The following is a 12,286-nucleotide window of genomic DNA, read 5'->3' as shown; positions in this document are numbered from 1 at the left end:
GGGTCCTTGACCTGAGCGCCTGCCCTGCCGCACTGCAAGCCTCCTCCCCTCTGGGCTGCTGCCAGCTCGTCCCCGCGCCAGGCTGTCCCCGGCGCGCCTGTGTCCCACTGCCACTTGTCTCCGTGAGGCCTGGCACCTCCACACTTGGTGCCCACTTTTGTCAGGGTCTGTTCTCCCTGCCCCTCTGGAGGCCTTCGTAAGGCAGCAGCGCCACGGGGCCAGCCACCCTTCTGCTGAGGACACACACACACTCACACAGCCCCTTCAGGGAATTTGCTCGCTCTCATACAGGCAAAGACAGTAACTGCCACCGTTCACTGAGAACTTAAATGTTCAGACAGCTCTTTTCCTCCCAGTAATTCTCCGGAATGATCCCAGTTCCTCTGGGAGGCCTGGGGCTCGTGAGCCAGCTCACGGGAACATGCACTGCAGGTTAGCAGCTGCGCTGAGAATCGGGCCTACTCTGAAGCCACGGCCCGCCCCCCAGCCAGAACGGCCCCGCAGGCTTCCCCGGAGCCCGGGTGCCCCTTGATGGTCCCCGTGCACACAGGGCGTCACCGGCCTCCTGGGACGCTGGGCTTGTGGGGTCGGCTGCCGAGCCCGCCGGCTGGGCAGTCTGGTGTTCATGGTTGGTGAGTTCCCGTCTCAGGGCTGTTGAGCCTTGATGCTCAGTACTTGTTTGTTAACCTAATTTAAAAGCTGGTTCTGGGACTTCCCTGGTGGTCCAGTGGTTAAGACTCCGTGCTCCCAGTGCAGGGGGCCTGGGTTTGACCCCTGGTCAGGGAACTGGATCCTGCGTGCCGCAACTAAGACTCGGCACAGCCAAATAAATAAATGTGAAAAGAAAAGCTGGTTCCCACCTTTTCTTTCTGGGAGGAAAACAGATTTTTGTAAAAAATATAATATCCACCTGGTTCTTGTCTTTTTCCCTCGATGTACAAAGTACAGAGACCAACACGGTGAGTTAGGAGCGAGCAGCTCCGACTTTGTCGAATGAACAGTAGTATTTGGGGGGTTGGCCCTTGGACAGCACAGGTTTGAACTGCAGTGGTGCACTGACACCGGAGGCTTTTCTCCAAATACAGCACACAGGAGCCCAAGTGGGCAGCGTCCCCAAGGAGACCGAGGAACCGCTGTCAACGAGGGCCGACTCCAAGTCTCGTGCCGATGTTCAGCCTCGAGGAGGCTGGCACCTCCGGCCCCCATGTTGTCCGGGGTCAACTGTGTATATTTTGAAAGCTCAAACTACAGGAAGTTAGAAAACGAACACCAAAGCCACCCCAGTGTTCTCCACACGCAGTCTCTTAGGTCCCTGAGACGCCCTCGCCCCAGGACCAGGCGGGGCTCCGCGCGTGTGTGTGTGTGTGTGTGTGTGTGTGCGCGCGCGCGCGCGCGCCTCTCTGCGTGTGCGCGCGCTGCCCCACCCCCCTCTTCATCTGCATGTGTCTTGGAGTCTTAACAGCATTTGTGATCCCCAGGGACCGTGTGTGGTTTTGTAGATTTGGTCATTTCCCACAGCCTGCCTGGCTCCTGAGGGTCAGCCAGCTGACGTGTGCTGACCATCTGAGGCCCTGAAGAGGCCAGAGCAGGTTGCTAGTGCTCTAGAGCCGAGGCTTTAGCCGGCAGCCTCTGGTCCTTGGGGTGGGAAGCTCGTGGACTCCCTGGGGCTGGACCACCGCCTGCACGAGGTGGGACAGAGGTCATCATTGAGGTCGTGTTTCTTTGTGCTGTTGACCTAGGAGTGCCCCTGTCTGGCCCTGTGTGAGACCAGCTGGTGCTGGGGTCTCCACGACGCTCCTCCCTGTCTGCTGGGATCCCAAGTCAGACAGGCTAGTGCTGTGATGGCGGGTGTGAGGGTCCCAGGGCTGGTTCCCAGAAGGCTGGCTTGAGCGAGGGTGAGAGTGTGGCAGGAAGTAAGTGCTGTTCTCGGAGCGGAACTTGGGCTGAGACTCAGCGGGAAGAGAGCCCCTCGGGGCGGCTGAGGGCGCCCGTGTGGTCCCTGGTGTCCTGTGGATGTGACGTGGCCTCCAGGGAGCACTTGACCACAGGTTCTTGTCTAGGCACGTCGTTGCTATTTTGAAATGGTTCTCTCTCTCTGTTTTTTCTATGGGAGACAGTACAGTAATATGTTAGATAAGTGCTTTGTTTTCCCAATATCCTTATACTTTCCACATCCGCAGCCTTCAGTGGGCCCCCCTTTGTATCTCGTCTTTGATCTTACTGATTCACACAGCGTCACACGTGGCTCTGGTGTGGCCTGGGAAGACCTGGCAGGCATGCTTCTCCCTGGCAACAGCCCGGCCCGCTGGGGGCAGGGGCTGCTCTGCCACCATCCCCTGGGCCTTCCGGGGGCAGGTGTGCTTACCTTGCACGCGCAGTTCTCGGGGTCACTTACACTAGGACAAAAGCAGCGCTTGTCCCGTAGAAAACAAATCCACCCCCCACACCCATCCTCATCTCTGGCTCTGGCTGGCCCCTGCAGACCCTCCATCCCTGCTCCTCCCGACGTGTCCAAAAGGGCAGCAGGGGCGGACGGGTGCGCTTGCCTCCCGAGCCTCTCGGGGCGCCGTGCTCACTCGGAGTCCAGTCCTCTGGGCCTGGGGCTGCACCAGCCTGTCCGGGCTCTGACTCTTGCCCGGCAGTGCGTGTTGTCTGTGCTGCTTTCTTCCTCTTTGCAGCACACACGGCAGGGGCCGGGGGTGGTGGACGAGGTATTTGTCTCCCCTTGCTGTGGACCTTTCCACCATAGTTGTTCTGCCAACGTGTTTTTCCATTTATAAGATCATAGAGTCAGGGGCTCGAAGGTTGGGGCCATCATGTGTGTCTGTTTTCCAGGTTACCTGTCCTGCTGCCGTTTTCTGGACGACAATCAGATTGTTACCAGCTCTGGAGACACCACCTGGTGAGTACTTGAGCGCCAGACCTGTCTTAATGCTGCTTGCCTTGGCCCGTAGCTCAAGACGCAGGGGAGTTCTCAGGCCATTTTAACTGGAAATGGCCAGGAGGCTTCAGACACAGGTGGCATTGAGTGACGGGTGGCTTCATGGTGCTCTGTGCAGATTTTAAAGCTCAGAGTTCCGTCTTGAACAGCAAAGAACTGATTTTGAAACTACAGTTTTGCATGAAATGCCTGCTTTTCTTTTCTCCCCCTGCATATTTTACCTTTCCAGGCTACCTTTAGTAGTGCTTGGGGGAGTGGGTGTGCTTTAGCCCCTCGCTTAGGTGAGCACTGCCCATTGTGGACTCTTAAGCACAGCTTTAAAAAGTTTGTCACTTGTCACAATTTCACGTGAATTATTTCAAACGAATTAATTTTTAGAGTTTCACCTTACTTTAGGATAGACCACGTAAACCTCTTTAATGTTTTCACTCGAAGCACCAAAGCATATCCTTTTAAATCTTTAGATAGTTGAGTCATTTTAGGCTTAAACTCTCCTTGTGGGTTATTCTGGTCCTTTGAGGCATGTGGTGGTCAGGAGCCAGCGGGCCACGCAGGGGGCAAGGGGGTGCCCCGGCTGGGTCCTGTTTCATAAGGTGTCCTTTTTATGTATGTCCATAGGTTCACCAAAGATTTATAATCCATCTGGACTGTCAGTTGGGGAAGAATTTCTGTATTAGAAGATATCTGTGAAAGCTTTTTCATTCATGAGGGATGTTTTTCAGACCCTGGGAATGTCTTGCTTCCTTCTGTCATCCCTCAGGCCCTAGCAAGGGGCCCTGCACGCTTGGATTTGGGTGGTTGGGCTGAGCCAGGTTTTCTGCGAGGCTTACGGGAAATGAGCAGCTTCCGGTGGTGTTGCTTCTGTGGGTGAAGCACAGAACAGCACACGCTGTCCTCGCGGCACTGCTGTGTCTCACCTTTGACTGCCCTCCATGTAGCCACCCGAGCTGACGGCTGTGGGCCCGAGCGTAGCTCTTCCGCCGCTGAGTGAGCCCAGTTAAGGGCCGTCATCTCCTCATCCCAGCCCGTGGGGCCCTGGAGGGCATGGAGCGGGCAGCAGCAGAGAGCGCATTCTCTGTCCAGCCTGGGATGGCAGCCGGGAGCTTCCTGCTGCCCCTGAGCCCGCGCGGGGACCGCATGCATCCCTCCTTGAAAGGGACTCGGGCTCCCTCTTGGAAATCACAGTTAGCATAAAGCCCGTGGGCGTGTGCTCATCTGTATTGTGTTTGTCTATTGTGTTTACTCATTTGCTTTGTAACAAACCCTTCTAAACAAAGCCGGATTGCAGGTTTTAGATTTGTCTTAGGTGCAGACGTTGACTGCAGTCCTGGGGGGTTAGAAGGGCCGATTGTCACAGGACGGGTCTCCTGAGCAAGTGGGGTGACCGCTGTCATTGCTCTGCCCCAGTGCCCTGTGGGACATCGAGACCGGCCAGCAGACGACCACGTTCACTGGACACACCGGCGATGTCATGAGCCTTTCGCTCGCTCCGGACACCAGACTGTTTGTCTCTGGTGCTTGTGACGCTTCAGCCAAACTCTGGGACGTGCGAGAAGGGATGTGCCGGCAGACCTTCACCGGCCACGAGTCCGACATCAACGCCATCTGTGTGAGTTGGGGTCCGAGGTGCGGGTCGGGGCCCTTCGCCGGCCATTAGCAAGTGAGAGTCCTTCTCTGGAGCCACGGGCTGCATCGTCAGATTTGAAAACGTTTTCAGGATTAGATGGTCTCTCTTCTCTATGCAGATACAGTCAAATTGAAAAAAACTCCCTGTGGGAGACTCAGCTGTGACTTGAGCTGTCCTTGCTGAGGCCTGGCGTATCTCCCGGTCTGGGGGTGACCAGTGACTGTATCACACAGCTTCCCCCATCAGGGGACAGGCAGCGCTGCAGCTGAGCCCGTTGGCCCAGCTCTGCGGGGGCGCGCAGGGCGCGGCGGTTGAGGGAGCCTGCCCTTGTCCCCGGCACCCTGACGGTGGGCCCAGTCTCGCGAGGAGCCATCCTCCTCGGGTTCAGCCTGGCTGCCAGCGGCCTGCAGGGAGCCCAGCCTGTCAGTGGTGGCCATGCTGCTGCTCCCTTGGGAGGGCGAATGGGGAGGGGAAGCCAGCTCTTTGGGGAGGGCGAGCACGTCGCGCCACCCCTGTGCGGGGCCCACAGTCGCTCTGCTGTCGGGCAGTTTATGTTTGCAGTATTTCTTTCTGTGCATTTGCAAATCATCTTGGTTTGCTTTCTCTCTCCAGTTCTTTCCCAACGGCAATGCGTTTGCCACTGGCTCGGACGATGCTACCTGCAGGCTGTTCGACCTCCGTGCGGATCAGGAGCTCATGACTTATTCCCATGACAACATCATCTGTGGGATCACCTCCGTCTCCTTCTCCAAGAGCGGGCGCCTCCTCCTCGCAGGGTACGACGACTTCAACTGCAACGTCTGGGATGCCCTCAAGGCCGACAGGGCAGGTAGGCAGCTGCTGCGCCTCGCCGGCTCACCAGCACAGACGGACCGCACGCGAGCTGAGATGTGTAGGCCTGGCAGGGGGACGAGAGGCAGGCCAGTGGCGGCGGGCTATCGGCCCTGTGCGGCACGCGGTGGGCAGCAATGGGCCAGCCGTTTGGTCTTCACAGCCCCCCTCCCGTCGGGCATGTTGGAAGCACAGACTGGAGCTCACACGTGAAAGGCAGGCAAGAGCTGTGTCGTTCACAAGTGTATTAAAACGCAGGTTGTGCAAAAGATGAGAACTTGCAGTGTTGAAGACAGGGGTTCAGGCACATGAATCGATGCTCATGGAGTCTTCAGTGCCAGAGAGGGTGGGGAAGGGAGCGTGGCTCTGAGCCCGTGGCCTCCCACTCTGGGTGGATCTGCTTCCCGCTCTGCATTGAGCCCCTCTTGCCTCTCCTGCTCCACCACGTGCCCCCAGCGCCCGCGGCCTCTGCCCCGACAGTGCCTGCTGACACTCAGAGGAGTGCAGGAGGCGCGTGGGGGTGCTCTGAGATGTGGCTCAGATTCCTCTGGAAAAATGTGGAACTCTCTGGCTGATGACTGCTGAGTGTCGACAGGAGGCCCTGTCTTGGGGGGCGGGGTTCACTCTGTGATACCCCAAAGGCCCCTCCCTCAGCGTCCGTCACCAGCCTTCTGTGTTCTGTGCTCTGCACCGGGCCCCGGGCATCAGGAACAAATGAAGAGCAGCCTGCAGCCTGCACTCTTGTGCTGTATATTTGCTGTGCTTCTGTTGCTTCTTTTAAATAAATAAATAAATAAATAAATAAATTTATTTATTTATTCATTTATTTATTTATTATTTTCAGCTGCATTGGGTCTTTGTTGCTGCGCACGGGCTTTCTCTAGTTGCGGCGAGCGGGGCCTGCACTTCGTTGCAGTGCGCGGGCTTCTCACTGCGGTGGCTTCTCTTGTTGTGGAGCACGGGCTCTAGGCGCCCGGGCTTCAGTAGTTGTGGCGCATGGGCTCTAGAGTCCAGGCTCAGTAGTTGTGGCACACGGACTTAGTTGCTCCACGGCATGTGGGATCTTCTCGGACCAGGGCTCGAACCCGTGTCCCCTGCACTGGCAGGAGGATTCTTAACCACTGCGCCACCAGGGAAGTCCCCTGTTCCATTTTTTATTTAAGCTTCTTTCCGTCGGGAGCGCTCAGGAGTCGGTGCCGGAGGCCCTAGGTTGTTGAGTGTGTGTGTTAGTGCCTTTCAGTTGTGTATGTTCCTTGTTGTCCTGCTGTTACCCATGTGTCTTGATAACAGACACGTTGCCAGGTTCTCCAGTGTGTTTTCCTTCTCTGTGAATCCCTCCCGCGGCCGTGGGCACGTCCACCATGGGAGAGGAGCGTGCCGACCCTTCCTCGCCTTGGACAAGAGTGGGCGTGAGCTTCGGTTTAGTTTCCACTTGACCAGGCTTCCTCTCCTTCCTGGTGTCCTTTCCTCACCACTGAGGCCTGGCAGGGACTGAACCTTGGGGGCTTCTGGGTCTGCTTCAGGGAGTGGCTGGATCCGGGGGTGACCGTGCTGCCATCTGCTCCCAGGGGTCTTGGCCGGGCACGACAACCGCGTCAGCTGCCTGGGGGTGACTGACGACGGGATGGCCGTGGCAACAGGGTCCTGGGACAGCTTCCTCAAGATCTGGAACTAACACCAACAGGTAAGGAGCTGCCCCGTGCCCTCCCTGCTTGGAGCTCTACGCATGAAATTGTGGGTCGGGGTTTCTAAGATTAATTTGGATGTAGTTGATCTGGACTTGTGGGCAGGTGAGCATTGGTGTCAGCTTGGAGCACTTCCATCATACTGACTGTGCACCTGCACCAGGGTGTTCCGTTTCTCTTCATGTTTCTCTAAACTCTGTTTAAAGCAGCAGGTGGACGCCGCTGTGACTGGAAGACCATTCCAACCTTGGAGCGTTACAGTGATAGCATTTCCAATCCACCCCTACTAACGCGGACGCCCTGCACCCCTCAGAACTTCAAAAGGGCAAGACCTTTTCCCTTCACTTATTGCTGAAACCAAGAGCACAATTCCCATTACGAGAAGAATCTCTGTGCTGTAAACTAAAACAAATCGTGCATTCCTTCCGGGACCATTGTCTTTGTTTTTCTTTTTTTTTTTTTTTTTTTCTTTTTGTCTTGAATAAGTTTAAAAGGAAATACTATAATAAAAATGTTAACCAGAAGGTAAACTTGAGTGTAATTGTAAGACAGACACACTTTTTTACTAGTTTCTTTGAATTCTAGATCAGTGATCCTGTTTTGTGATGTTCCTGGAATACAAGTTGAGGACTTCATCTTGTAGTTGATTCTAAGTTTCAGATTGTGTTTGTCACAGGATTTTGCAGACCTTCATCTTTCCTTCTTAAACTGGATTCCTTTCTGTTCAGTAGTTAAACAGAGCAGGAGGGTCCAGTGCAGCCTGTCTGGAATTGTTAATGATGTAAATTTAGCCCCTAGTTTTTTTACTTTTCGTCTCGTGTCACATGATCGTGGTGTGCACACACGGCATAGGATGATGCTGAGAAGTCAAGGATCAGAGCGCGCGCCGTGGACGAACAGTGAACCCCAGTGAGGCACCTTTGCTCCCAACCCACCCTCTCTGCCTTCTCAGTTCAGTTTTTAATCTCACCCTGGGTCTCCTTGTGAAGTTGGAGGGAAGTTTATACGCAGCAACAGCGCGACACTACCCTGTGCCCCACCCTGATCGTCAGGAGCCTCTGTTCTCAAGCGAGGTGCCCGTCCTGTGCTTGGATAGTCAGTCAGTTATTTGTGTATGAAACAATGTACAAATCAATGTTTTGAAAATAATGATCTCAAACTTTCTAAGTTAAATTTTAAAAAATTTGATCGTTTGCCATATCGGGTGGGTTTACTCTTTTAGAATCGCATGCTGTAGAAATGCTCAAAAGTGCATATAGGACTCCGTCCTTAGATGTTCTCTTTCTTTTCAGAAATAACCTCTTTAACGCTGTAACCATTGCTCCTCTGTGCACACGCGTCGCATCGGAAGCCGCGCAGTCAGCGGCGCTACACACTCACCTAGCGGGATATTCACTGGTTTCTTTCTTCCTCTAAAAACGAGTCCTGTTCCAAACGATTGCTGTTGGCATTGGGGGGTGGGGCGGGGTGGTACAGGGAATGGAGACCCCGGCCTCCCTTTGTGGGTTCCTCACAGCCCGGCTCTCCCGTGGAACCAGCCTTTTGCACCGAGGCAGACCATTTTTCTAACACGCAGACGTCCCTGGTTTTGTGCGCGTCCGGTGCGGAGCAGTGGCGCTGGGACGGCGCAGGCCTCCCCCCCGCACCGAGCACCCCCGTAGAGGCAGCAGTGGCTTCTCCATCCTGTGTTCGCACCATCCTGTGTGCCCTGTGCCCCGTGCCCCGTGCCCTGGACCCGCAGAGAGTGGGACAGGCAGCCCCACCCCGCCCCACCCCCCTCGGCACCCCTGTAGAGCGCTCTGCACTGTCCCTCACCTTTTGTATTTAATTTTAAAGTCAGTGTACTGCAAGGAAGCTGGATGCGAGATAGACCCTGTATTCACTGCACTGTTATTTAAGCTGTAATAAAGCGGTTTGACATGAGGGATGTGGGCGTGGCTGCTCATCTGTGGGGCCGTTCCGGTGTCGGGGGGGCAGCTGCCCTCCCCTGGCTGCTCCTCCCTTCTGCTTTGTCCACGTGCTTTGTCCCCCTCACAGAGAGTCCATGAAAGGAAGGAGCGGCCGGTCCTCAGATGGGCCTGCAGAGCAGCAGCATCCCACCAGCCCTGGCCCCCCGTCACCACCCAGGCTGTGGTCCTCTCGTCCCCCGGCAGCGGGAGTCTCCCGAGTCGCTTCCTACCTTCCTCTCCTCTTCTGAGCCTCGGCCCCTACTGGTGGCCCTCCCTGAGATACTAAGGATGTTACTCCAGACACATACTTCCCTTCAGATGATAGAACAGTTTTCATCTGTGTCCGAATGAAAAGACCTGCATCTTGCAAGAAAAAAATGAGCATCTGCCCCACACCCATGAGAAGCAAACACTTCACTGCATGTCAGTGAGGAAGCCTCACTCCACCGCTTCCCTGGACCCCAGCCCTGCCTTCTGTGCCTTCGTGCTAAAGGACACAATTTTCTTTTAGTCCAAAATATTCTGTGTAAGGTTACGAAAGGTAACTTGGTAATTCCCACGGGTCAGATTCATAAGTAAGTGAAGACTGCTCTCAGTGGGAAGTATTCCCTCCTGAAGCTCCCTTTTCCAGTTGTCAGGAAGACACGGGCAGTCGGTCTTCCTGGCCTGGCCCGTGGGGAGGGGTGGGTGGGACTGGCGTGATTGCAGGGGTCTCTCCTACAAGGACCGTGGGCACGGTTTCCCGGTGGTTGACAGCCTGAACAGTGGGTTCGCCCGGTTCCAACCTCCTCCCCCGCGTCTCTCTGGAATAAATATGCTCGTTGCATGTTTTAACACTGCCAGCTGTCTCAAAATGCCAGAGAGCATCCAAGGTGCTCCCTGGGCTGGCAGCCTGAGTCCTTGGGAGGGAGGGTCTCCTGGGGTCAGGAAGCAAGCCTTTATCCTGGCACAGGGACACATCTGCTGTCGGCCACCCTCAGAGGGGCACGGGGTGGGCACAGGAGCCTCAGCAAGGGCTGGCTAGACTGGGTGCCCTCTGAGCCGGGGCCAGGGGAGCTGAGACTCAGCCCCTCTGCTGGCCTCGAGGCCGCCGTCCCACCTCAGCAAAGCGGTCACTGAAAATAGGTGTCCGGGGGCACCAAGAGGACAGCCAGGCGGTGGTGTGAAGTGAAGCGCGTTCCGCACTGCGCTGCCCGGCGTGAGCCTCGGATTTCACGCTTGAGGCCCGGGACACCTCAGCCTCCTGGGCCTGGATGCACCTGGGAAGTGATGATCTCCTTGCCCCACCCTCCTCCAGGGTGCCTGCGCCTCCACCATCCTTCCTCCGGCTTCCGCCCCTAGTGTCTGAGGTAGCAGCTGGCTCTGGTGAGCACACCTGTTGCAGGTGCGATGTCCACGCTCTGGCCAGACCCTCGGCAGCTGGACGTGAACTGGGGCCTTGCAGGGAGCTCTAGGGTTACCTGCACCCCGATGTCAGGTCTCATCGCCTCTTCCAGCACCCAGCGTTCACGTCCACTCGAGGTGTCCACCCCAGCCGGCACCAGCACCCATGATGCTGACCCTTCACGCGGAGCGCACAGCGGGGTCCTCGGCGCCCCCCTGCCCACCCCAGCGGTTCCTCTTCCTCCTGATGTGTGAGAGCAGGAAAAGGCCACCCCACCCACACCACTCCGCTTGTCTCCCCCCCCCCCACCATTCCCCACTCCTGGAGTTCGGCCAAATTCTGCCCCTTCACGTCCTCCCTGTGTGATCTGGAGCCAATTACTTGCCCTCTCTGTGCCCCTGATTCCCCGTGTGAAAACTGCAACAAGAGCACCTGCTCCTAGACACCGTGTGAGAGTTTGGCGAGTCCCACGTCTGTGAGGTGCTAGAGCAGGGAGGGGCTGCTCACGACTTCGCGCTCAGAAATCACCACCACACCCCCCCCACACGCCCAGGCTCGCGCCGCCCGCCCCGTTCCCTCGGTGCCTCCCGGCCACACCTGTCACCCAGGCCCCTGGACACTTCCTTTTTTGGGTGCTGGGAAGCCTCCCTCTACCCCGTTCCCCTCCAGCAGGCACAGCTGAGGCCTACTTCCCCAAGAGCTGGGAGCAGAGCCCCAAAGAGCAGCACCCTTTCCACACCCTGCACCCCAAATCCAAGGGCGCCCCCCTGCCTGAATGAGTCCAGCTTTGGAGAGGCAGCCCTAGCCACTGCACCCTCTATGGTCCCCCATCTTTCAACCCTCAGAAGAGTAGGAGCCCAGGTTTTGGGGGGTCTAAAGCTTAAACAGTAGGGGAGCCATGTTTAAGAAAAAGAACATACCAAAGAAAGAACATACCAAAGAAACATACCAAATTAAGAGTCCTGCACCTCTGGCCCTTCCTGAACACAGACCCTCTGAAGCACACCCGGCATCGTCTGCCCAGCCCACTGCCCACGTTGGCCTGACTGGCACCCCTCCCCCACCCCCACGCCCGCCTGCGTCCCTGCTGCTGACCCCTCCCTGTCCCCACCGCTGCCCGGCTCATTCCAGCTCAGCCTCGGCCCTCAGCCCAAGCAACATCTCTAGGAATCTTCCGGAGGCCCTAAAGTGCCCCTCCCAGCACTGGCCTTCTGGGTTGCGGGGTGTGAGTGGGAGGCTCCGGAATCCCCAGGGTGGGCCCAGGGCCTGCTGGGAGATTGCACAACAGGCTCCGATGAAGGAAGCCACAGCCCCCGTTTTCTCATTTCTGAAATGGGGAAGTGCTCCTGCCCAAGGTCTCTGCCTGAGGTCCAGAATGGACAGACTGCCATGATTACAGACACACACCTGCACAAGTTCCTTTTAGAAAGGGCACAGGAAGGGTGCCTGCTGTGTGACCTTGGCTAGTTACCAGGCCGGAGCTGCCTTCTCTGCAGACTGTCCGTGCCCTAGAAGGTTCTTGGGAGGCCTGGCCAAGCATTAGTAGTATTATGTTAATGATCATATCCAAAAACACAGCTCAAAAGGCTTTTCTCTTCTGTGGGTGTGGCTGGGGGGTCACTTTGGGGAAGCGGTTGGGTTTACAAAATAACCAGATGGGGAAGTTACGGAGCTTGAGAAATCCCCCCAAATTCCCGCCATCCTTGCCCCCCTTTCCACTCACCCTTGATAACCCCGTGGCCCAGTGGTCCCAGGACAGCAGTGACAGATGTCCTTTGCTGTGCCCAGCTGTGTTCCAGGTCTCTCAACACAGGGCAAGGAGTCCCGGCCAGAGAAGACTGTCAGCGGCAGGTATGGGGGTGGAGAAAC

The 12,286-nt window shown here is 56.6% G+C and overlaps 1 protein-coding gene across 4 annotated transcripts in view; it reads left to right on the top strand.

Annotated features, from left to right (window-relative positions):
• GNB1 (G protein subunit beta 1) overlaps window positions 1-7,614 on the top strand; it is a 92,315-nt gene extending 84,701 nt beyond the window's left edge. For 3 of the 4 annotated variants that reach the window (XM_060088828.1, XM_060088829.1, XM_060088826.1), the window contains 5 exons: window positions 2,836-2,902; window positions 4,349-4,550; window positions 5,181-5,397; window positions 6,968-7,083; window positions 7,294-7,614. In XM_060088828.1, coding sequence (XP_059944811.1) covers window positions 2,836-2,902; window positions 4,349-4,550; window positions 5,181-5,397; window positions 6,968-7,074 — 593 coding nt within the window. In that variant the 3' untranslated portion in view covers window positions 7,075-7,083; window positions 7,294-7,614. Of the gene's footprint in view, window positions 1-2,835; window positions 2,903-4,348; window positions 4,551-5,180; window positions 5,398-6,967; window positions 7,084-7,290 lie in introns of all 4 variants that reach the window. The other variant, XM_060088827.1, reaches the window with a different exon arrangement.
• Window positions 7,615-12,286: the final 4,672 nt, after the last annotated feature.

The sequence above is a fragment of the Mesoplodon densirostris genome, chromosome 2, assembly GCF_025265405.1.
Source record: "Mesoplodon densirostris isolate mMesDen1 chromosome 2, mMesDen1 primary haplotype, whole genome shotgun sequence".
Taxonomy (NCBI): Eukaryota; Metazoa; Chordata; class Mammalia; order Artiodactyla; family Ziphiidae; genus Mesoplodon; species Mesoplodon densirostris.
Note: the sequence above shows the minus strand (reverse complement) of the source record. Positions and strands in the feature narration are given on the sequence as shown.